At 46.7% G+C, this 24070-nt stretch overlaps 1 protein-coding gene across 1 annotated transcript in view; it reads right to left on the reverse strand.

Moving 5' to 3' along the window:
- ITGA9 (integrin subunit alpha 9) overlaps positions 1-21219 on the reverse strand; it is a 447613-nt gene extending 426394 nt beyond the window's left edge. The window contains exons 1-3 of the mRNA XM_077129816.1: positions 21035-21219; positions 6221-6348; positions 5048-5154 (exon numbers count right to left, since the gene is read on the reverse strand). Of these exons, the coding sequence (XP_076985931.1) occupies positions 5048-5154; positions 6221-6348; positions 21035-21219 (420 nt within the window). The remainder of the gene's footprint in view (positions 1-5047; positions 5155-6220; positions 6349-21034) is intronic.
- Positions 21220-24070: the final 2851 nt, after the last annotated feature.

The following is a 24070-nucleotide window of genomic DNA, read 5'->3' on the forward strand; positions in this document are numbered from 1 at the left end:
ATCACAAAGGCACAAAAGTGTCCTCTCTCCCCGGCATTTGCCATATACAGAGGGGCCAAAGCTTTTATCACATTTCCAGGCCCACCCCTCTCAGTCAAGCCAGGCCAGGCTAGGTAGATGGGGAGTAGGGTCGAAGTGAGGCTGTGAGGTGCCCAGTTGTGATGCCACAAGACCTCCCTAAAATCTCCCCCACCAAGATGGGCAGAGACAGGACAGAGGCTGCACAGAGGAGGGATGCTCTGGGGTGCTAGGAATGTGATTTTGAGAATGTTCACCTAAGAAAATTCACTGAATTTCAGCAAATTTCATTGAGAAGTCATGTACATTTCTGCAAGTATGTTATAACTCAAAAAAAGGTCACACACACACACACACACACAAATCAGGAAACAGAGATGGGACAGATGGGAAGTGTAAAGAGAAAGGGGCAGCCTGATGCAGAGAAAGGAATCTGCCAGGAGATAGAGCTGGAAAACACTGCTTTCAGCCAGAAATGATTTAGAAGTTTACATTATTTGTTCTCCGAACCTTGAAGACTGATAGAAAGCAGAAAAATCAAACCTGAACATTTAAAATTGTCCTCCCAGGCTAGAGAGAAACAGTCCGTGCCTTGCAGGGTTTGGTCCACCGTTATTGCGAGAAGGGACTCCCACCCCCCCCCCCATTCCTCACAATGTGAACTGCACGCTGGGGGCAGAGGGTGGGAGCGTGAGCATGAAGGGTGGGCCTCTCTTCCCAGTGCTCGTTCATACCTGGTATCATTTGCTCCCTGGAGAGAAGTAGAAGGTACTACAATGCCCAAGACCCCAGGCAGGCAGGTTCCACAGCACGGTCCGCCCGCCAGGCTGACCCAACACCCTGGGCCCTGCCAGAGCTGGTTGCTGTGTCCGTACACCAGAAAATGTCATTCGGCATTAAACTACTTCACTCTCTGCCATAGCTTTCAATTCCTTCCATTTGTGTTTTCCTTCGAAATCAGCACCAGTTGCCATTTTCAAAAAAGCCACCCTACCACTCTCTCTTAAAGCCCAACCTTGGAATCTAACACTACACTCCTATAGACCGCTTTTGGGCACACAGGTCTAATGCCCACACCCTGGGCACCTCTCGATATCTCAAAATGTGTTTGAACAACACACATCCTCCTATATAGCAGTTGGTTTTTAAAAAATAAATGCTTGCCTCCCAGTCAGCTTTGACAGGTAGAAGTGAGTCATTAAAGAATGAGCATGTTGATATAAGGCTCCAAGATTTAAATATGGACTAGGTGGCCACTCATCGTGTCCTGTTGCCACCTGTCATTTCCAAGGGACATCTTATAGCATTTCACCTTTCATTAACCACTTGGAATCAGACACCAAGAAAAGATGACAACTAATTTGGTTTCTAATTGTTTTAATATTGACACTCAGACCTTATATTGTTCAAACACACTTTTAGGCACTACTCCTTAGGAAAGCTCCCCAAGTGAAAAAGTGCATAAAATTTGGTCTGTGCCATCAGGTGTCTTCCATAAAGAAAGGAGACACACATAAAATAAATTAGACACACAATATAAGGCAACATAACGTTGATTTCCAAATGACACAAAAACTGCTGGGGTCATTCCAAGCATTATCTCCCAGTACAGAAGCCATCAGGTCAGGCTTCATGGAGGAGGCAGAGCCTACACTTGAGGGGGGCAAGGACTTGAGGAGGGTGAGGACAGAGGGGATTTAGGACACACCTTCCTGGCAAAAGACCATGTGCACACACAGCAGTGAGGGAGGCAGCTGCTGGCAGATGCCTCTCTTTCTCCAGCATCCTTAAAAACCGCCTTATTGAGTGGATGATTCAATAGCTGCATAAAGCATGGGAAAAACGACTCTGCATGGAATTAATTAGAACATGACTATCCACAGCACCCTTATCCTTGAATGCTCCAGCTCTGTCTTCTTGGCTTCCTTTGCTAAACACCCTCTGAGCCTCACCACCGCTCACGTCCCATTCCTGAACACGCTTAGGCTCAGGGGTCACACGCTTCCATAGGGAGAGAAAATGTTTTCACAGGAAAAGAAATGGGGCTCTAGGCTGGCGTGCTGCTGCCTCGTAACCACTGGGTTCTCTCTTTTTTTTTCTTCTGATTCGTGAACTCAGGCCACTCTTTGATTTGTAGATGGAGCAACTTCTTCCTTTTCTCTGCAGAATGGCAGACAAGCATTCTGGTGTTTGGGGCCAAGTTGTCCAGGCAGGGTCAGGCCCCCACGTGCTTCCAGACTACAGCCTAGAAGAATGTAGAGGCTTGAGGAGGTCCAGGGCCGGCCACGACAGTGATTAAAGGACATGAAGGCAGGGCAAAGAGGAGGCAGGAAGAGGTAGCCTCCTGAGCCTACAACAGTGTCCAGTTAGGGGGGCCCTGGGATGCTTAATTGGTATTGAGAAAAGAAGGTGGAATTTGGAGGAACAGCTTCTGTTCTCTAGTTTAATACAAAAGTGAGCTCCTCGAGAGGCTGGAGGGAACTGCCTGAAAATGTAGAGCTGTGTTCCAGTAGCCATGTTTCTTGAAGATGATTGTATAATGATATAGCTTTCACAGTGTGACTGTGTGATTGCGAAAACCTTGTGTCTGATGCTCCTTTTATCTACCTTGTCAACAGACGAGTAGAACATATGGAATAAAAATAAATAATAGGGGGAACCAATGTTAAAATAAATTTAGTTTGAAATGCTAGTGATCAATGAAAGGGAGGGGTAGGGGGTATGGTATGTATAAAATTTTTTTTCTGTTTTCATTCTATTTCTTTTCCTGAATAGATGCAAATGTCCCAAGAAATGATCATGATGATGAATATGCAATATTGTGAATTACTGATTATATATGTAGAATGGAATGATCAAAATAGGAATGTCTGCATTTGTTTGGTGTTTTTTGGTATTTAAAAATATAAAATAAAATACATTAAAAAAAAGAAGTGGGCTCCTCAGAGGGACAACAGGAACATTTTTCCTAGATCCTGAAGAAAAAGAAAACCCATTTTCCCTGGAATAAAGTAATATATGCAAAGCCCCCAGCTTCACAGCATATGGTCAAAGGAAGTCCTCAGTAAGCAGCAGCTAGTGTTACTATTTTCCTTCTCAATCTTGTGCTTTTAGTAGGAAATCTTCTTACAGCTTCCAAGAAAAGCCAATGGCAAGAAAAGGTCTATGAAGCTGGAATAGAAAGAACCTTGGCAGGGAGGGGGTTTCCACTGGGAAGGGCCACGAGAGAACCATCTGGGGTGTTAGAAATGTTCTAACACAATGGTGGTTCATGAGCATATGCATATGAAAAATATTCACCAAGCCACACGCCGAAAGCTGTGTCCAGTAAGTACTTTTCAATAGAAACGTTGAAAAAGAAAACAAAACCTTTGCCACAGTTAGAAATCCCACTTTTTGATAATATCATTTATTTTGGTTTCAGATGTTAAGCTCAGTAGGCCAAGGCTCCTAAACACTCCAAAATAAGTCGCTCGCTTCTCCCTCTGCAGAGTCCACTCACAAGCTAAAGGTCCCGCCACTTCCTGGTGAGTCACAAACCTCTCCAAGTTTCTGTTTCCTCATTACTCTCATAAGGATAATATTACTTCTCAGGACCGCTGAGAAGAGTAAGTAAAACATTTACATATAGAATCTGGCACATAACAGGGATTCGTAAATATTCATTCATTCATTCATTCATTCTACAAAAATATCTATTGAATGGCTGCTACGTGCCAGACATTGTCCCAGGCTCCCTGCCTTTTGTGGAGTTGACATTCCCTCCCAAATCTTTTGCCAGTATGTCTGCATGTTCTCACATACATTTCAGAGACAGTTTTCTTTTATTTCTTATAATCTCTACCCCAGTGATGTCCAACAAAACTTTCTGCAGTGATGGAAATGTTCTCTCTCTGCTCTGTCCAATACAGCATCCAAAGTTGCTGTGGCTACTGAACGCTTGAAATGTGGCAAGTATGACTGAGAAGTTGAGTTTTTTAATTTAATTTTGATAAATTTAAATAACTACATGAGGCTAGTGGCTACTTTCTGGGTCAGCTCAGCTCTAGGGGACAGCAAGGCTCAGGAGCCAAGACTCCTTTTTTTTTTTGTATCCCCTCCAAAGCACCTAATGGGTCAGAACACATTGCATGCATTTTGTGAGCAAAATAAATAACTAATTAAAAAATAACACTACGTTTCATAAAATATGATACCATGTAGGAATAAATAGGAATGAACTACTGATACACACATCATGGATTCATCTCAAAAATATTATTTTGAGTGAAGTCTTACACAAAAGAATACATGCTGTAAGAGTCTATTTATACGAAGTTCTATAAAAAGCTAAAGTAGTGCATGGTGATGACAAAAAGCATTTGACAAAATTCAACACCCGTTCATGATAAAACTCTACACTCAGCAAATTAGGAATAAAAGGAACTTTCTCAAACTAGCAAAAGAAAACTATGAGAAACCTATAACTGGGGCAGGGAGGGGAGTACATGGGAACTCTGTACTTTCTGCACAATTCTTCTGTAAAGCTAAAATTGCTCTAGTTGTTTAAGAAGCAATTATGATAATACAAATCATAACAGAGGTTTCCTCAAAGATGGGGGGCAGCTAATCGGAAAGGGGCATAAGGGAACTTTTTGAGTTCTCTCGATGGGGTGGTGGTTACACAGGTGCATGCAACTGTCAAAACCCAAACTGCTCTCTTAATATCTATGCATTTTATGTAAATTGTACGTCACTTTCAAAAGGGCACAAAAAAAAACGTGCAAAATGAATGAGATTTACAAAGGATTTATTTCACCTGTTATGTTTCAATAGCCAGATCTCAGCACCCTTAGACAGACATGATTAACATGTGACAGACAAAGAAATTTAAAAGATTAGTCATATGTCCAAGCAGTAGACCCAGAATGGGCAAACACAAAGCCATACCCTGTTACCACGCCATGTGGCCTTCCTAACAGATCGAAGCCATTGATTCTGGGTGTGCCCCCACCCCACCCCTTCCCATGGCACCCCCACCCATCCTTACCAACACTTGGCCGTTGGCCTTGGGCTGCCGAGCCAGGCTCACCCCCATCCACTCATCGTTCCGGTCCTCCCGGCAGGTCTTTCCACAGGGTGTGCCCCGATTCTTCGCTGGAGGAGAAAGAGGAAAGCTGGACTTGGGTCGAGGAATGACACTTTGCTGATTGCTTTTCAAAGAGTCCATGGCCAAAGCATTCGTTACTGGCCAGTGAGGCAATAAGGAGCTTGCAACAGAGTGTAAATCAACTCCATAACCAAAACTGCTGTGTAATTCAGCCAACATAAAAAAAGCTCCTTAATTTACGTACTAGTAACGAGCAGTTTGCAAAGCAGCCAGTTTAAGTAGCACTAGAGAACTAGAAAGTCATGACACCGCTTCATCAAAAAAAAAATAAAATAAAATAGAAGATCTTGATGAGAAAAGGTTTTGGAGAAAGTGAGGACCTGAAGGGGTAATTATAATAAAACACCTCCTATTTATTGAGTGCCTGTTACATGCCAAATAGTGCTGTGTATTTTATGTCTACTCTCTCATTCAACCTTTTTCAGGTAAATCTGGTGAGGAAGGCATTTAGTCATGATTTCACAAGTGAGGCAACTGAGGCCAAAGAGACTCTGGAACTTTCCCAGTAAGTCTCAGATAATAACCGGTAGAGCTGGGCTCTGAACCCAGGGAAATCCATCTGATTCCAAAGATGACGTATTTTCCACTAGAACAAAGTGAACTTCACAAAACATCCATCAAATCATGCCTTTACCTACTTAAAATATAAAATCTAAAATTGCTTTTCATGGCCTCCTCCTTTGTACACCAAATAACATCCACACGCCTTACCCTGGCCTGCTGGTCCCCGTGTGGTCGACCCTCAGCCTACCTCACCAACGTGCACTTCCCCAGAAAGGACTTTCCTGACCCCCCAGTCTAGATTAGGTCCACTAGCCGCCTCCCCTCTGGACTTCTCTTCCTCAATTATTTGCTTTAATATCTCTTCTGCCCACTAAAATGTAAGGCTCAGGGCTTAGTAATAGGTACTCGATACATATTTGTTAAATGGACGGACAAGCGGATGACCTGGCTGCACTGGGAAGAAAAAGAGGAAAGAGTGAAGGTGCAGAGCCCATTTCCACCTTGGCAGTGATGTCCACTCACAGATCTCAGAGAAAAAGTTCTACCCACCTCGAGCCATGTCCAGTTCGGTACATCTCCGGTCCGGGTTGGTGTGGATGCGGCACTTAAACACAGCCCCAGGGGACTTCACTGAAGTGCTGTACTTGGAATCTGCCTTGGGTGCACCCACAAGGACCCTGCATATCAAGAGGAAGGGGCATTTGTTAGGAGCCAATGCCAGGAAAGAGGAAGCAGGTGGTTAGATCTCCAGCTGGCCAAGGACCCTGGATGAATGCTCACTGGAAAACCATATCCCAGCTTTACCCTGCGCTGCGTGAGGGTGGCAGGGCAGGAGGTGGCAGGACTCCTACAGTGGCCCTGCTCAATCTTCTCCAACTACATTAAAAACTGAAGGGACAGCTGGGAACACATACAACTGACAAAGGGTTCCTATCTGGAAGCTATTTCTAAAACTCCTACAAATCAATTTTTTAAAAAGTCAGATAAAGCAATAGAAAGAGTATCAATGCTAGAACGGATAAGTAAATTGTGGTATATTAACACAATAGAATTCTATATGGCAATGAAAATGAATGAACGACCAACTGTCACCACATGGATGAATCTCACAAATATGACAGTGACAGAAGCCAGGTTCAACAACATCGTCACCGCCTGATTCCATTTATCTAACGTCCAAAGCAGGAGAAATGATTCTGTGGTGTTAGAGGTCAGGATAGGATTGCCTTTGGGAAGGAGGAAGGCGGGAATTGGGATTAGGAAGAGAGAGTTTCCGGGACCATGACGGTCTACGTTTCAACCTGAGAGGTGTCCACAGAAATCTGTGATAATGCATTAAGCTGTAGACTTATGATACGCACACTTTTTCTGAGTGTGTGTTATACTTCAATAACAGTTTAAGCAAATAAATAAAAAAATAAGAAATTTAGAAATGCCGTATCTCCTCTGTCTCCCTTCCTCTTCCTCCCCTACCACCCCCCCACACACACATACACACACGTGCATTTAGGGGTAAACAGGAAAGAAGCAGCAGTGGTGCAGGACTATAAACTGCATCCTCTATCCCAATGCAAACCAGAGAGGGAATGTTTTATGGTCAAAAAGGGACAAAAACAAAGCTCTGCATCCTGCATCTTGAACTGAGACCTTGGGGCTGGGCTGTCCCCAGTGGGGGCCTTCCCAGGCTGGAGAACAGGCCAGGAAGATAGCGGAGATAGGATTGCGCCTGTGTGGGTGCAGAACAGGGGGAGAGAGGGGAATGCACAAAAACAATCTGACCTTCAGTTTTATACATTGTTTCCGGAAAGTAGTCAACGGAAGATCTATAGCAAAGGATACTAAACACCACCAATCAGGCATGGTTTGGGCTGAGCTATGAGCCATTTGGGAAAGGGCTTGTACAATGCAACTTTAAACGAAATCCACATATTATCTGCAAAAAGGAAAAAATTCCAAGTCATTACTCGGTGAGAATATGAGCCGTTCCATATCTCTGGCAGTCTGGAAAGAGGATGTAATTCACCTCGAACTGGAATTATGTGCTTTAAGCAGAATATCGCCTCCTACATACCTCTGGAATAGAAGGTATTACCCATTATGTTCTGTGGAAAAGGAGCCCAGCAGAGGTTGCGACAACCCTGGGCTGCCTCACATGGGGTGTGAGATGCTGACCCAGGTTACTGCTCCACCCTGAAAGCTGCCTTCATCTTGGGATCTTGGTCATTTACCAAGTCACCCCCATCCTGGCCTCAGGATGACACTGCTCCCCCACCCGAACACCCTGGTGGGGCAAAGGGGGTGGACAAGCAAGTCCCTCCATATCATACAACAGAAGCCTGAGACCCTCAGATAGGACTCCAACCAAGGCTGACAGCCACCATAAGGAAAAGCAGCACCAATCTGGCTCAAGAGGCATGGTATTGAGGTTCAAGGAAGGAGCCCCCCCCCAGTGTGGTCCCCTCTTTATTCCCAATGTCCCCAGGCTCAAACCGTCAACACTTAGAGCACTAAGGGTCTCGAGGACACAGGGAGCCACGAAGATCCCTCCCCTGCTGGAGGGTCTCCTTTCAGATCCATTTTGGAAACTCTATGCTCAGTTCTCAATGAGGAAGATGCTCAGCTGGGGTGTGAGAGGAGTTGGGCACCAGAGCTGCCCTGTGACCCCCCCCCCCCACAAGGCCACAGGAAGCTACCCCCCAGGTTCCCAGCACTGTGGGTCACACTGCAGAATCCCCAAGCAGAAGCAGAGCTGGAACCCAGGCTTTTGGAAACCTAAGCCAGCACTTTCCCAAACAGACCACACTGCCTCTGTCACCCACACAAGGGCAGTCTGGCTGGCTCTTGGCTGCTTTAACTCAAATGCAAGATGACACACAAAACAAAACTCCAGTAAGAAGAAAGCCACATTAAGGGATCACTTTCCCACCCCTCACTCCTGGGGCTGAGCTTTGGAACCCCCAGGGCACATCAAGAGTTGCTCCCTAGAATGCCAGTTATGTTTTCACAGGTGAGAAGCATTAACGGTTTGACATCTCTAAACTGCTGACGCATCCACAGCCTTTCCACGTGGCGGGTTGTAAGAGCTGGGAGGCATGAAATATCACCTCCACTAAAAGCCCCAGTGGGACACAGCTGGGCCCCCAAATCCCCACCAACTCCAAACTTACATCAGCACAGTGAATAAATGCTCCTTACAATTCATTTTCTAAAGATCACACACACACATATACAAATAAAAATAAGCGGGAGAATTCATCATGCACAAGGAAAGGAAAATGGTCACAAGAAACAACCGGCTGTTCCTCTACTGAGTCCCCCAAACTGGCATGGGGAACCCTAGAAATTCCAGAGAGTGGCAATGCTCCCAACTCACAGGCACGATTCGCAGGTCACCCAAGGAGAACAGGACGCGGAGAATTTCAAATCACAGGCGTGCTTCTCCCCACCTAGAGCCTAGATTTTATATTGAAATCTAAAGTGGAAAAGGGACCTGCTGAGGGATTTTTTTCCTTCCAAGCCCAATGTACTCGGTGTTTCTAACGACAACGGTTGACTCAAATCCTGACAATGACGATCTGGCAGAGACGCCTAAGCAGCTGGTCGAATGAGAAGGTCTTTCCCAAATCCTGCGCTATGGAAAAATAAAGCAGAGGTAAGGGGGAGAAAGAGGTAAGCACGTGTGTGTGTGTGTGTGTGTGTGTGTGTGTGTGTGTGCGCGCGCGCGCATGCACACGCACAGCACTCACAGGATGGCAGGCTGGAGAATGTGCTTGCATCCCTGAGTTTACAGAATATCGTGGCTGCCTCTGCAGCTCCGCGCTGCTCTTGACCTAGGGTGGCGCCCTGCAAGACTGCTGCTGGAGGCCAGCTGATGAGTGCCTCTTCTCTGAAGTTAATTCAGCTGGCTATGTGCCACACTGATCCCAAGAGACAGAGGGATTATAGTAGTCCAGAGTTCAGGAGAAGCCACTGAAAAGATGTCATCTGCTTTTATTCTCATTGTTCTCCGAGTTACAAAGAGACATGCCAGCCATGTCAGTCATCCTTCCAAATCGTCACGGGCACCCTGAACCAGACAACGACAAGATGTTTCCATCCTCTGTACAGTTCCCATGTAAAAGAGCCTGAGTGTCCCCACGACGCGTTCTCATCAATACATCGCCAGGCCCGTCCTCCCCTTTGCTTGCTACTTATTCCAGGTGTGGTTGTCAGAACCGAAGAACCTCAGTCCCCATTCCGAGCCCACTAAACCAGGATGTGCATTAAACAAATTGCCCAGGGGAGTTAAGTCTGAAAAGCGCTATATAACCGCTTACAGTGATTATAAATATCATGTTCCTTTGGGGTTAACGTGAACTCACTGCCCTTGAGAAGTGAGGATCTCCTCCCATCCCATCTCAAGGTAAAGGTGCACTCAAACTTAAAAACATTTTAGACTGCTCTCATTGACTCAGAAACCTCGATTCTAATCACCAAAAGGCACTTAGCAGCATGGGTGCTGGGCTCGGCTCATCGTGTGCTGGATGACATATCTTCATAGGCACCCATAGGCGGGGATACTGGCCCCACTTTACAGATGGGGAATGGATGGCCAGAGGTCAGGGGACTTGTTCAAGCCAGCAAAGCCTGTTAAGCTACCAGGCTGCAGCATGAATTCAGGCAGTCGAATGTAGCACCCCGTCCCCTTTCCTGACCACACCACATGGGCCAGCACTGTGCATTTGTAAAGAGAGGAGGAAAAGGCAACCAACAGGTACCAAGTGCCCACTCTGGGACCAGGCACTCACACACGGTTTCATCTGAAAAAGCCCAGATGAGGCTCTGTGGGCAGGCTCTGAGATTAGAACTCTGATCAAGAAGCTTCACTAAGTCAAAGCATATACTGGGGTTTAGAACTTGATCTTTCCCACTAGATCAAGTGACCAGAAGGAATTTCACTTGCTATCTTGCTTTTCTAAAAAGTTGACATCACTGGTATGGTGTTATCCTGAGATTCACTTTTCTTAATGAGCAGTTCATTTACTTATTTGGAAATTTGGGCCCATCTGTTCCTTTACCAGTCATGTCCATGGGTATTGTGATTTCTTTCTCAGGTCAATCCTAACAGGCAACTTCTTGCATGCATTTTACTCAGAGATGTGCTCTATGGCATGTCATTAGTAAGCGGCCCAGCTGGATTTGAACCCAGGGCACTCAACTTCAAAGCTGTACTTTTTCCAGCCCCTCCCCATTGTGGTATGCCCCACATGTAAATGTCCTACAATAGGCTGTTTATAGCACCATTTCCCCAACAGAACCATTTCTTCCACGGACCTGTGAGTCATTGAGCTAGAGCAAAGGCTCCATTCCAGCCACCCATCCTACTTAAAACCTCTCTCACATCCTGAAAGCAAACTGCAGGTAAAGATCCTGGTGAGGAGGTGGCAGAGAGAAGCTGAACCACAGCTGCTTTCCTGGGGAAGGCTTGGAACTGACAGTGTCTCAAAGTTTCCCTCTCTCCCCACAAATGCCACAGCAGGAACACCACAGGGCAAAATTATGGCCGGATGGAGGACAGCAACTGGGGATTAAAAGCCTTAAACCCATTAGGCTTGCTTTCATGCATTTGATCCCAAAGCCAAGGCTTCCCCAGGGATTCAAGTTTCAGTTGCATGAGTTTTACTCATTCACTGTGTGTCCACAGTGGTGAAGCCCTGGGAATCACTCCACATCCCTCTCAGGGCAGAAAAGAGCTAAGGTCTGAGTAGAGGAAGAGCTGGTGCCTGGAGAGCCACCTCTAACAGCACCAAACCCTCCCCTCCCAGAGGAGACCAATGCTTGCCAGCAGGAGTCATAGAACCTGCAAAGACATCAGAAGCTCCTCATATTGCATTTGGGGAAATCAAGGCTCCAGGTATTTAAAGAGTAAATACTTAATGCTTCTTAGGATTTTTTTTGGGGGGGGGGAGGGCATGGGCTGTGAATTGAACCCACATCTCCCCTTTCTAGGATTTTTAAACTAATAATTCACCCAGATTCTAAGATTTGAGGGCAAGATACTATGACACTGGTTTCAAATTCTGCATCCATCATTAACAAGCTGTGTGACCTCAGGCTTGTTTCTTAACTACTCTGAACCTCAGTTTTTCTCCCCTGTGAAATAAAAGGAATAAAAATGTACCTAATAGGGTTTCTTATAAGGTTTAAACAAGATAATGTTTATAAAGCCCCTAGCATGGTGCCTGGTTCAAAGTAGGTGAACAAAGAAATGCAGACCAACCACCTTGGCACTCAACTCTTCCCAGGCCCACCCCTTGACAGTTCCCCTGAGACAACCAGATTAGCAGGTACCACAGCGGCTAAGACAAGGGCTCGGAAGTCAGCGCACTTGGGTGCAAAATTACAACTCTGCAATTTACTCTCTGGGTAACCTCACACAAGTGACTTGGTTTCTCTGTTTTCAAATAGTAATCCCCATTGTATTGCAGTAACTGTGAGCTTAGATGTCTGGCACATAGGTACTCACAAAAGGTTGGCAATTATTGTTATTTATTACTATCATCCTAGGTGATGATGGGAACACTAGGTTGGGGTCCATTAAGAGAGGGGTGCAATTCATACCAGGAAATGCTGAGTTCAAGAATGAAATAGGTGGCAATCCATGTCCAACCAGGAAACAGCAAAAGTACAGGCAGCATACCACCTTGGTGAGGTTTTGGGACCCTGGCTGCCCCTTGGGAAGTGAAGGATTCTCAGGGGGCAATGCCCTGCCCAGGAGCTCAGGTCTTGGCAGATCCACTGAAGGGGGGCAGCTGGAGAGGGAGGCATGTTTTCCTCCCCCATGCTAGCATCAAGTAACATGAAAATTCACATGGTGAAGAGCATGCTACAGACCTCTGGGAGAGCTGAGTAAAAGCCACGAAGTCTTCCTAATGTTTTCTTATAATTCTCCAAGAATAGGTCAATACTTCTACATTTACCTTATTATTATAATTTTTTTGGCTAAAATTCTCAACAACAATACCCCTTGCAACTATAACCTACCTCCTAGACTTAACTGGAGTCTAAAATGGGGATCAGAGATGTCTCCCACCTGCTCTCTGCTACTGCAAGAACAAAGAGAAAGAAAGATGTAAAACTCTAGGGTTTACAGTCCCACAGGTCTCCAGTTAAAGGAACCATCTCAGATTCTCTTTGGAAGCAGACAGGGTTTAAATAAATACACAACATGCAAATTTACGTACTGCAAGACCAAAATTCTGGACACCATACATAATTAAGAGTGTATCTTATGTAAGGCAGTATCTCATTCATTTCTGTACTGAGTAAGTACAGGTACTCAAATTTTGATAAATGAACAAGTGAATTGACAAATGAACTGAAAGTGAAGTCTTTTGGCATCAAAGGTAGGAATTTAAAAAACAGACCATTAGTATCCAAAGTCAGATCAAAATAATAGCAGAAATAACTAGTAATATTCACCAAGGACTTACTACATGCTATAAGTTATGTTTCAGGCTTTGCAGATACCACCTCATGTCAGCTCCGGACAACCTGATGAGGGAAACTCTTATGGTTGCCATTTTACCGAGAAGGAACTGAGGTTCAAACAGCTGAAATAACCTGCCAAGAACACACAGCTCTTAAGGGAGGACTGCATAAGGAAGCAAGGAGTCTGGGCTGACAACAGAGCCACCCTCTTGCCACCATGTATGTGTGCCTCTCACCATTTCCCCTTTCGTGGCACAGAAACCACAGATCTGGATGTGGCTGGGAATTGGGGACCACAATCAAGGTATGGTTAGAAAGAAACCCTCTCGCCTGAGGATCTCCAGGACCAAGCCTGCTCTAGAACAGGCACCACGATCTTCCACCATCCTCCCACAGCCCTGCCTTTGGGTATGCCCTGCATGACACCTGCTCTGGGATTTGTGCAGATCACAGCATTTTAATGCTCACCAGGTGGGAAAGGCTGGGAGAGAGCACCTGTGCTTAAACACACCAAGGGGTGAGCTGAAATGGAGGACATCCGTTTCAGACCTTTTTTAGGTTTAGATACCTAGGAGCACAAATCATCTTCTCTTGTCAGCCACTGGTGCAGAAAAGCCTCACCATGCTTGGGCTGCTTTAGTTAAGTTACAAAATAGGGGTGAATCCTAAACACTAGCCACAGTGACTACATTCCCTATCCATTCTCCAATCAGAGCTTCCTAAACAAGTGGAGAGAACAGAGAGGACACGATGGTGTGGGCGGGGGGATAGTAACAAAAGCAGCTCAGGGAGGTTAGAATGGACACATGGAATCATACAGAATGCCCATCTTTCCTAGGATGCTTCTGCCTGAACACCAGCCAGAGCTGGTGAGAGAGCATGGCCTTCAAATGTCCATGGCAAAATTGTTGGCCCACAACCCCACCCCACCCCATCCCGATCACATACTGACTCAGTAGCTTCAGAAAGCAGAACCTCAGCAACCCCCAAAGGCAGCCAGTGGGTCACGAATAAACAGCTCCAAAAGATGTCATGGGAAATCAATTGCTACTGCAATTCTAAAAACGTATCCAGCACGGCAGGCGTAGTTCAAAACTTCATGAGACAAATGCTGGGGTGCAGTGGAGTCCCCAAACTCAGTCAACTCTTGTTTTCTTGAGGCTGGGTGGGTAGAGGCACAGTTTCCAGGCCAGACTGGGATGTCACTTGGGCAAATAACTCCTCTGTGTCTCAGTTTCCCCATCTGGAAGTAGGAATAATGACGACAGCTACCTCAAAGGACTGTTGGGAGCATGAAATGAACTGACATGAATAATGCATTTAGAGCAGTGCTTGACAGCTACTATGCACTCAGTAAGTGCTGGCTATTATTGCTGCCACTGTTGATTTAAACTCAAAACAGAAAGTGCTTTCTACTCACACACACAAAATGCAGAAATTGGGGGCCAAGTGAGCCTGTGGTTTCAAAAACTCTAGCGTTTTCTCAATCTCGGACTCTGTTTTGCTTCCTCAGGCTCTCTCTGGAAAAACTGAAGATCATGATAAAACCCATTGTTCTGCACTGGTTGATCGCCAAATCCACTTAGTGTAAAGGATTTATGGTTCACAAGGTACCCGGGATGAGTTCTTGCTGCTCCTTTGTCAAGAACTCATCAACCGCTCCATGGACTCTCCCTTCCTCGGCCATTTCACACTTGTGGCTTCCCTGACATCAAGGGAAGGCACCCTATGTCAGCTGCCAGCATGAATGATCTGGATTCTACTTCTGGGTCAGTTCCAATGGCCCCAGAATCAAATCCTAACGCTCCACACACTGATTACAGGGGAACCAACCAAGGCACGGATGATCTCAGCCACAACTCCAGGTCAACGAACACACCTCACGTCTTCCTAACAAACAGTAATTCAGATGTAAGGGGTTCCACAGCAGCCACAGAGGTGCACAGGCCACTGACAGCCCCCAGCTGAGACCACACTCCTCCAAGCAGTCCCAGCCAGTGACTGACCACAGAGGGTGATAGTAGAGCCTGCCATTTCTGTCCAAACCCCGCCCCCTCCCCTTTAGTTCGTCAAAGACTTTATCAGATCTGTATCATGTCTGAGGTTCTCCCTGTCCGTTTCTGCTTCATCCTCCTCTTTCACTAGCATTAACCCCCAATGCTCTTGTGTTCCTAACTATGTTTCAGTCCCTAATAAATGTGCCCTGGTCATGTAGGCTAGGGTAAGGCTTTGCACAAGGCACATAACTCTGTAGGCCTCAGTATGCCAACTGGCAAACTGAAAACCACTCACCGGGTGGCCACAAAGATTCAGCTGAAGAATATTATGCTGGTGGAGGCATCCAATGTCTTGGAGATGCCTAATAGACCCTAGCTGATGGGATTAATTTAATATTTTGATTTTTTTTTTTTAAGTTACGCGCTACTCCCCTGAAAGCAAATGATATCAGAGAATACCATGGCTGGTTTTGATAAATGTGAGAGCAACATTTCCCTCAGATAAATCACAAGAGAAGTTATCAGAAAGAGACCGTTTCCTGAGCAGCAGCAAGTCACCAGGGACTCGGAGCTGGCTGAGGCCCGGGCCTTCACACTCTCACACCCAGGGCTGTCAATGACTGGTGAGAAGAGTCCCCTGCTTTCTTGCCCTGGAAAGTTCTCCCATGAGACAGAGCTGCCTCTGTCCCAGCCAGCATTCAGCACCAGATCAGGAAACAGCACCCTCAGCAGCTTCTCAAGATCTTCAAAAGAACTTTCCGGAAACCCCCCCCAAGAGGGTGCTTTCTGGGTCCCAGTTGAATTCAGACCTCATATATGTATTGTCCCTTCCTGAGAGCTTGAGAAAGGAGGCTCTGCAGGGAGAGTGAGAACTAAGAACAAGCTCTCTACACACCATTGCCAGAAACTCCTGATGGGGAGGTGAGCTACGCCTTCCCCGGAGAGCCTAGAATGGGAAAGAAATCAGTCAGGACCCCCACTAAGGAGGGGTTAAGAAGGTGGGGCTGCCACAACCATTTCTGGGTGTCTCCTACAAAGATGAGCAAGGTCAGGGACAGTAAAATGCCACATCCAGAATTAACCTTATGATTCCAGGGCCCTCATCTAAAACCTTTTTGCCTCCATGAAGGTCTCCTTTCTGTCCCTCTAATCAACCTGTGCCTGCTCGAGGGCAGGTTCATCCCCCATAAGAGAGCTTACGTTTTGCCTTATAATTTGAGTCTAGACGCAAGGCTCGAACCCCACAATCTTCTCAACCACCAGATTATAAGCAAATTTTACATTCTTGAATTCTTAGCCCTTGACTCTGAGCAGCATGCCAATGTTTGATGAGTAAAAATCTAAGAACCTAAAGAATTCAGCCCCTTGACTATCCACTGTTAAGTTTTTGTAGATTAAAGCACCTCTGTTTCAGTTGACTTTGCTTCTTCATATATCTCCTTTTGATCTTTGCAGAGCCTTTTAGGACTTAAATCATCACCCTAAAGGAGGACTATGCTAATAGAACCTTCCATGGTGATGGAAATGCTCTCTATATGTGCTGTCCAACATGGGAACCACTAATCCCACGTGGCTACTGAGCTCTTGGGATGTGGCTAGGGAGACTGAGGAACTGACTTTTTTACATTCCTTAGTTTTAATTTTAATTTAAATAGCAATCCATCTGACTGGTAGCAACTGTAATATTGGACAGCACAGCAAAACTGTCTAACTTGTTCTTTTAATTCTCAACCTTAATGCCCATTGACGATGTTATGGTCTCCCTTGGCTCTGAATTGCCTCTTATTCCTCACTGAATGATGCTCTGACAACCTTAACAAAGCAAAAATCCGGGCACGTCTTCCATTTCCGAGCACTTGCCCTGAGTCTGAGTGCAGCCGCCTTGATGTTTGCCAGGAGATGGGGCAGGAAGCACATCAGAGAGGAAACCAGTGCACCAACCACTTCGGACTCCCGGGTGTCTGGGGCACAGAGGGAGGCGGGGTGTGAAAGAAACCCACTCTGGGGGCCTGGACACCAGCCGGATTGCATTTATTTATATCACAAGGTATTACAGTTGTCAGCTCTGCAGCTGAGGCACCAATTCATGTCTAGGGCAAAGGGACAGAAATCAGCTTTGTCTATGTTTCCTGACACTTAATGCCACTGTTCAAAGGGTACCAGAAGACCCAGGGGCCAGGGGAACAAGTCAGATCTGGGAGGGGAGACACCTCTGGGTCATTATAAAGAGGAAACTGAGTTACTTGGATGCAAACATCATCTGTGACACTGCACTGAATATTCTAGTCTAGACAGATAAAGGGACAACTCTACTGCCCAGAGCACAGTGACAAAGGGACCACTCCAGCCAAGTACTTTGAGAGAGGCTTGGTTCTCAGCATGATATGGCTGCTGAAGCTGGACTCACAGTCATCGGGGCTCAGAAAAGTGAATGCAAAATCTCCCCCACTGCTTATAGAGGGACCCTCTGATCAATGGCAATTTGATTTTAAAAGAGAATTGACAGAAATGCTCACTTAAGGAAATGGAGAGGAAGTGCAGGTTCCACCGCTTGAGTACATCAGTGCATTTCAGGATGGGCCCTAGGGGCCCTTAACATGAAAACCTTCAGCTCTACACCTGCAGGGTCCACTCTGACCTTAGTGCTAGGCTCTCTCTCTGTGCCTTCCAGCATATTCTGCTCTCCCCCTTACCCTACATACAAAACCTGTAAAAAAGGGTGGTGAATCAGCCTGAATTAAACACGTTAAGCCACAAATTACTAAATTAAGAAGCCAAAGTATAATTTCTTACCAGGAAGAAAGGCACAAAATAAAAGGCTTAATTGACATTTGCCTTCTTTTCCTTTGAAAATTTATATTACTTTTCCTTTACAAGTGTATCACTTACCTCCCTCATCCATTTTAACTATGTGTGACTTTTTAAAGTCACCATTGTGTAGTGTTTTATACTGATGCATTGCACCAAAGCAGTTCTTTGGTAAATTATTCCAAAACCTCAGTGCCTGAGTGAATTAATGAACTTTTCTAAAAATCACACTTGAGCTTCACTAGCACTTCACTAATACATAGAAAATGCCTGAAAATCTCTATCCTCTCTGACACAGCAATTCTAAGCCCAGGGATTTATTCTAAGGAAGTAATTAAGGATGTTCACAAGGATTTAGCTACAAGGATGTTTACCCCAGATGTTGTTTATAATCATGAATAACTGGAAACAATCTAGATGTCCCTCAAGTAGGGCTAGAAGATCCAAGGCTCAGGAACTGCCTAGGGGAGGAGACCAGCTATTAGTCACTCAGTCAATCAACAAACCCCAGTGTTGAAAATGAAGGTAGAGACCTGGGGTAGATCCAGACATCACAAGGCCTGAATCTTACAAATTTAGGGAGGCTACCTTTAAGAAAATTCATACAAATTATGATTACAAAATTAGGCTGAAGGCTTTGGCAAAATTAGGCACAAGGCTTTGGCAGGAGCTAAGCAAGGGAGGGACCTGTGACCTAAGCTTCATTAGTTTTAAGGTAAATAAGCCTCTAGTAGCAAAAGAGAGAGAAAAGAGGAAATGCTGGAAGTCTACTCCTTTAAAAGTCACAATTTTCTAAGACTGGACAACATAATAACCAGAAAATGGCAGTCAAGGTCTAAGGAAAAGGCAAAGAATACTGGGGGGTGGGGGGGGGGGTGGAGAATGGGAGGAAGATACTTGGAAAAGAAGCAAGAAGATAGAAAGCAAGGAAATAAGCAAGAACTAGACAAAATTAAAGAAATGTGAAAAAAGGAAAGAAAAAAGATTTCAGCAGAGTTTAGTCGGTAACTCAAAAACCACGAGGAGAATCATTCCAATACATAGGGCAGCTGGGCCAGTACCAGAAGCAGGGAAGGCACCTCTTAGCTCAGCAGCCCAGCCTCAGGGGTTCCCATTGGACGCCTAAAATATCTGTCATATTCCCCACTGCCACCAATGCCAGGTATCAGCGTTACTGTCCAGTTTCACCCCTCCCTACCAGGTGCTGAGTTTAAGGCTAGACTATTTTTTCCTGCACTTGGTAAATCTATTCACATACATGGCTTTTCTTCTTCGTCCCCTTATTAAAGAAAGCAGGCTGAACACCTTTTCATGTCAGATACTCTCTTGACTCTACCCAGTTGTTCCCCAGCCAGGTGACTTTGACTTACGACTCATTCAAATCCAGGTGACAGGGACCCTGGCAGCTCTCCCACTAGCTGTTAAAGAACTCCAGGGCCCACTATCCAGCAGCCCCCAGAGGCCATCGCAATGCTCGGCTCACTCAGGTGCCTGCCCTTCCATCAGCAACCCCCTGCCTAGAACAGCCCTTCTATTTTTGACAGCTCTTGTCACATGCTCTGTGCCAAGGTCACGAGGCCTGCAGACCCAGTGTAGGATTCTGGGATGCATTCACCAAATGCTTCTGCCCAGGCCAAGTTCTCTACCAGATCCAAAGTCCACTGCAGACCCCAGAACTGCTCTGTTTTAAAAAGTAGATTTGGCAAATGCAGGAAAAGACAGCCTGGCCTTAAACTAAGCTATGGGGGTAAACGGGAGGAAGGGGGGGTGTGGAACTGGACAGAACTACACGAGGAGTATAAAACTGGCTACATTTGGAGGCAGCTCTCCTAAACAGTATGATTGTTAATGAGCTGGCGGGTCATGGAGTCCCCACTTTTCCAGGAATGCCTGAGTGCTCTGATCCACAGACCACCCTTTTCCATCAGCCTTTCCTGCAGTCCTCTCCTGCAGAACTACATGCTGAGAGCACACAGGTCACTCTGCTCGCCCTTTCAGCACTCACAGAAATGCCTGCCACTCCCAATGGTGCTCCTGCTGGTGACCCCACAATAAAACTACCTCTGGACTAGATGTTACCTGGGCCACCACCAGGGCACAACTTTGAATGAGGGAATGATTCACAACCTAACTCTATCTCATGAAGAAGTGACTCTTGGGCAGCAGTTTCATTCCTTCTGAGGATGGGATAAGGGAGGACACCAACCTCTCCTTAGTGCTTCTTGCATGGCCTTACGTCCTAAAGCTCTGCAGCCCTCAGCTGCTGGGGCTTAACAGCCAGAGCCCCTCTTCTTCAGACCCACCACCTGAGGCTCTAAGAGAGAAGAAAATCAGGGGACAACTGGACTCTGTGACTGTCACAAAACCACTCCGTCTCCTATGGCTTATGGTCCTTGTGTTCCAGGACGGGTGTCTCATGTGAGATGAGTCCCGGGCTGTCCCCTAAAACACTCACCAGTCCTAGCATTTGGGGTCCTCGCCCTACCTCCTTCCCTGCATCCCGGAGGCTCCATCTCTGCTTGCCTAGAGTGGGCCTCTGCGCTCCCTTCCCGCAGCATTCCCCTCGCATCGCGGCTGGAGAGGCTTAAAATCCAGGAAGAGGGGAACCAAGAGCCACTAAGAGTTCCCCGAAACTCAGGGTCTGCATTTGAGTGCCAGGTCTCCTCGGGGCCCTGCGGGGTCCGAGATGCTCACTGGGCCAGGGGTGGCCCCTCGGGAACAGGGGCGGGGAGTTAAATTTGAGATGGAGAGAGTTAAACAGAATCTGGTAGGGGGCCGGAGGAGGCAACTCCAGAGAGTGGTTCTCCCCGCACACTCCGGGCTCCGGGCTCGGACCCCCAGGGGAAGTGCCTGGCCCGGCCCGCCCTCTCCGTCTCCAGGCGCGGACCGGGACGTCCGCGAGGCCGGGGACCACGCGCTCTTCCTCCTCCCGCCTCCCCCCCACGACCGAGCCGCGCGCAGCCGAGACATTTAAATCGCCCCCACGGGACCTCGGCGTGGACGAGGCCGGAAAGGCGGCGGCGGCTAGCCCGGGGATGGGGCGGGGGCGGCGGCCGGGCTGGGGTCGGGAAGCCGGGAGGGCACTCACCAGCGCGTGTTGTCGTGGAAATGCTCCAGCACCGCGTAGCCGAAGAAAGAGCCGGCGGGGCCCTGGAAGCGTACGGGGCGCTGCGGGTCGAGGTTGTAGGCGCCCGCAGGAACCCCCGCGGCCACCAGCGCCAGCAGCAGCGCGCGCAGCTCCCCGGCGCCCCTCCGCGCCTCCGGGCCGCCCATCCCCAGCCGGCAGCCGCCCTCCCCTCTGCCCCACGAGCAGGGCGTCGAGCGCGCCGGCGGTGGAGCCGCCGACTCCGCCGACGGCCGGGAGGCTTCCAGGAGCCGGAGCTCTGCGTTCAGGCGTGGGCGGGATGCGGGCGCCCGGCCGAACACTGGGCTGGAGGCTGTGGGCCAAGCGGACGCGGAGAGCTAGTGCAGGGGCGGCCCCGAGCGGGCGACGTCCTCAGTCCAGCCGAGAAGTCGGCGCGCTCCGAGCAAGCGGAATCGGGGCTGGTCGGCGCTGGACTGCGGAGAGGCGCGCCCGCAGGGTGGGCGGCCCGGGCGGCTGGTGACGGGACAGCGCGGTAGCGCCCCCTGCGGGCTACGAGCACCCCACGCACCTCCGGGTCTGGAGCGCACCCGGAGACGCGCCGGGGCGCCGCGGGCTGCCTCACCTCCCCGCTGCCGTGGGCGCTCGGTATTCCCGAGGTGAATCCGAGCCTCCTCCGCAGCTTCGGGCTCTGCCACCCTGCTTGGTGTCTCTTTTTCCCACTCCGTCTCATACCTACACCAAATACCAAAGATATCCAGAAGGTTCGATTCATCTTAACCCTGCGCATCCTCTATCGGTTCACCCAGAGTTGAGATAATCTGTAAACCACTTATTTACCTGACAACCTGCAAACACCCCATAAAAGCTAGCTGCTGTTGCTGTTGTTGTCAATAACATAGCCGCGTGACAGTGAGCAGAGCATCCCTCCATATTTGCCTCACTTGGTCTCCTACACCAGTGGTTCCCCAAGTGTTGTCCCACCAACATTACCGGGAAACTTTTTTAAAATGCAAATTCTAGAAGCACAACCCAGACCCGTTGAATCAGAAACTCTAGAGGTTGGAACCCAGTAATCTGTGTTTAAACAAGGTGATTCTGGTGAATGCTCAAGTTTGAGAACAAACACCACATCACGATTGACACACCTTTTCCCCCCCAAGTCAGCAGAAGGCAGATCTCATTGCTCTAGAACCCGCCATACAGCTGTTGCGTGAGCCCATGTTCCAAACACAGCCTTAAATTGGACTATCAGATCGCGAAGAAAAAGACGAGAGCTTTGCGTCCTTAACTCCTTGACCCACCCAGGGGCCGCAGTGACTGCAGGGTAAGACTGGAAGGCAAGAACACGATTTCCTACTATACATCAAGTACTTTGATTATATTTATTTTTATTTAATCCTTGCAACATCTCTTTAAAATAAATGTGGTTATCCCCATTTTACGGATGAGGAGAATAAGGGGGGAGAGGTTAAGCAACCAATTTAAAGGCATACAATTATTGTGTAGTAGAGTTCAGATTTGAACTCCAATTCTTTCTGGTGTAATCCCTGGACTTCCAGCCCTGGATTGTTCCCACGAACAATCCCATGCCTCAGACAGCAATAATGTAAGATCAAAACAAACAATAAAAATGAACAGAGAAAAGTCCCTTTTCCCCAAGCTTCTCTGTCTGAGTTGCCCAGCTGCACCAGTGCAACCCTTGGCCATCTGGTCACCTAAGATGAGCTCCAGTACAAAGTTCTACAGCTGTTTCCCACAGGTAATCCAAAGGGTCTTGTTCCTTTCACCTCAAGCTCTCGTATCTATCAACTTATCCTCATCTCTACTGTTTAGGCTCAAACCGTTGAATTTCCTTGACCACACTATTATAATTATTATCTTTGAATGTCTGTAATATCTGCAGCAATGTCCCCTTTTTCAAGCCTGTTGGTTAATTTGTGTTTTTGCTCTTTATTTATTGATCTGTCTTGAAAGGGATTGTTACTTTTATTAATCTTTTCAAATAACAAACTTTGCCTTTGATTTTTTTTCTATATTTACTTTTTTTTGCATGGGCAGGCACCGGGAATCGAACCCCGGTCTCTAGCATGGCAGGCAAGAACTCAACCAGCTGAGCCACCGTGGCCTGCCCTCTGTATTTACTTTTTAATACTTTTCAACATGATATCTCAGTTTCTCCTTTAATCTTTCTTATTTCCTTGCTTCTACTTAATTTGGATTTGCAATGCTTTTTCTACATCCTTGAGATGGGTATTTTGACTGAGTTTTTGGTTTACTCCTTTTCTAATTCTTTTCTCAAATATGCATTTAAGGCTATTAATTTCCCTCTAAGCACTCTTTGTGCTATATCCCACAGGATCTAACATGGTGTGTTTGCATTATCAATCAGTTCAAAACATTCTCTAATTACAATTGTGAATTCTTCTTTGGCCCGTGTGATACTTAGATGCATATTGCTTAATTTCCAAGTTGTAGGGGATTTTCTACCCATCTTTTAAATTTCTGATTTCTTGATTTATTCCACTGTTGTCACAGAAGACCTTTATGTTTCCAATCCTCTGAAATGTTGAGACATGTTTTATGACCCAGCATATGGTCAGTTTTGGGAAATGTTCCATATGCACTTGAAAGGATGTCAAACAATGTTGCGAATATTGTTCTAGACATTCCAATTAGATCAAGTTTGTTAATTATGTGGTTCAAAACTTCCTGATACTTTGTTTATTCTACCCAAGAATGTGTTAACATCTCCATCTATGATGGAAAATTGTTTATTTCCCATTTTATTTCTGTCATTTCTCCTTGAGCATTTTTTCCTTAATTTTGAAAATAATTTCAAACTGTGGGATAATTAGAAAAATAATACAAAGCCCATTCAGAGAACTCCCACATATCCCCCTCCCCAATACCCAGATCCACCAATTTTAACATTTTGCCACATTCACTGTTGCATTCTATCTACCTATCCATCTATATAGATATATTTGAGGCTTTATTTTTTGATACAAAGTTAAGCTTGCTTTGCTTTCCCACTCATTT

This window comes from Tamandua tetradactyla, chromosome 15 (genome assembly GCF_023851605.1).
Source record: "Tamandua tetradactyla isolate mTamTet1 chromosome 15, mTamTet1.pri, whole genome shotgun sequence".
Taxonomy (NCBI): domain Eukaryota; kingdom Metazoa; phylum Chordata; class Mammalia; order Pilosa; family Myrmecophagidae; genus Tamandua; species Tamandua tetradactyla.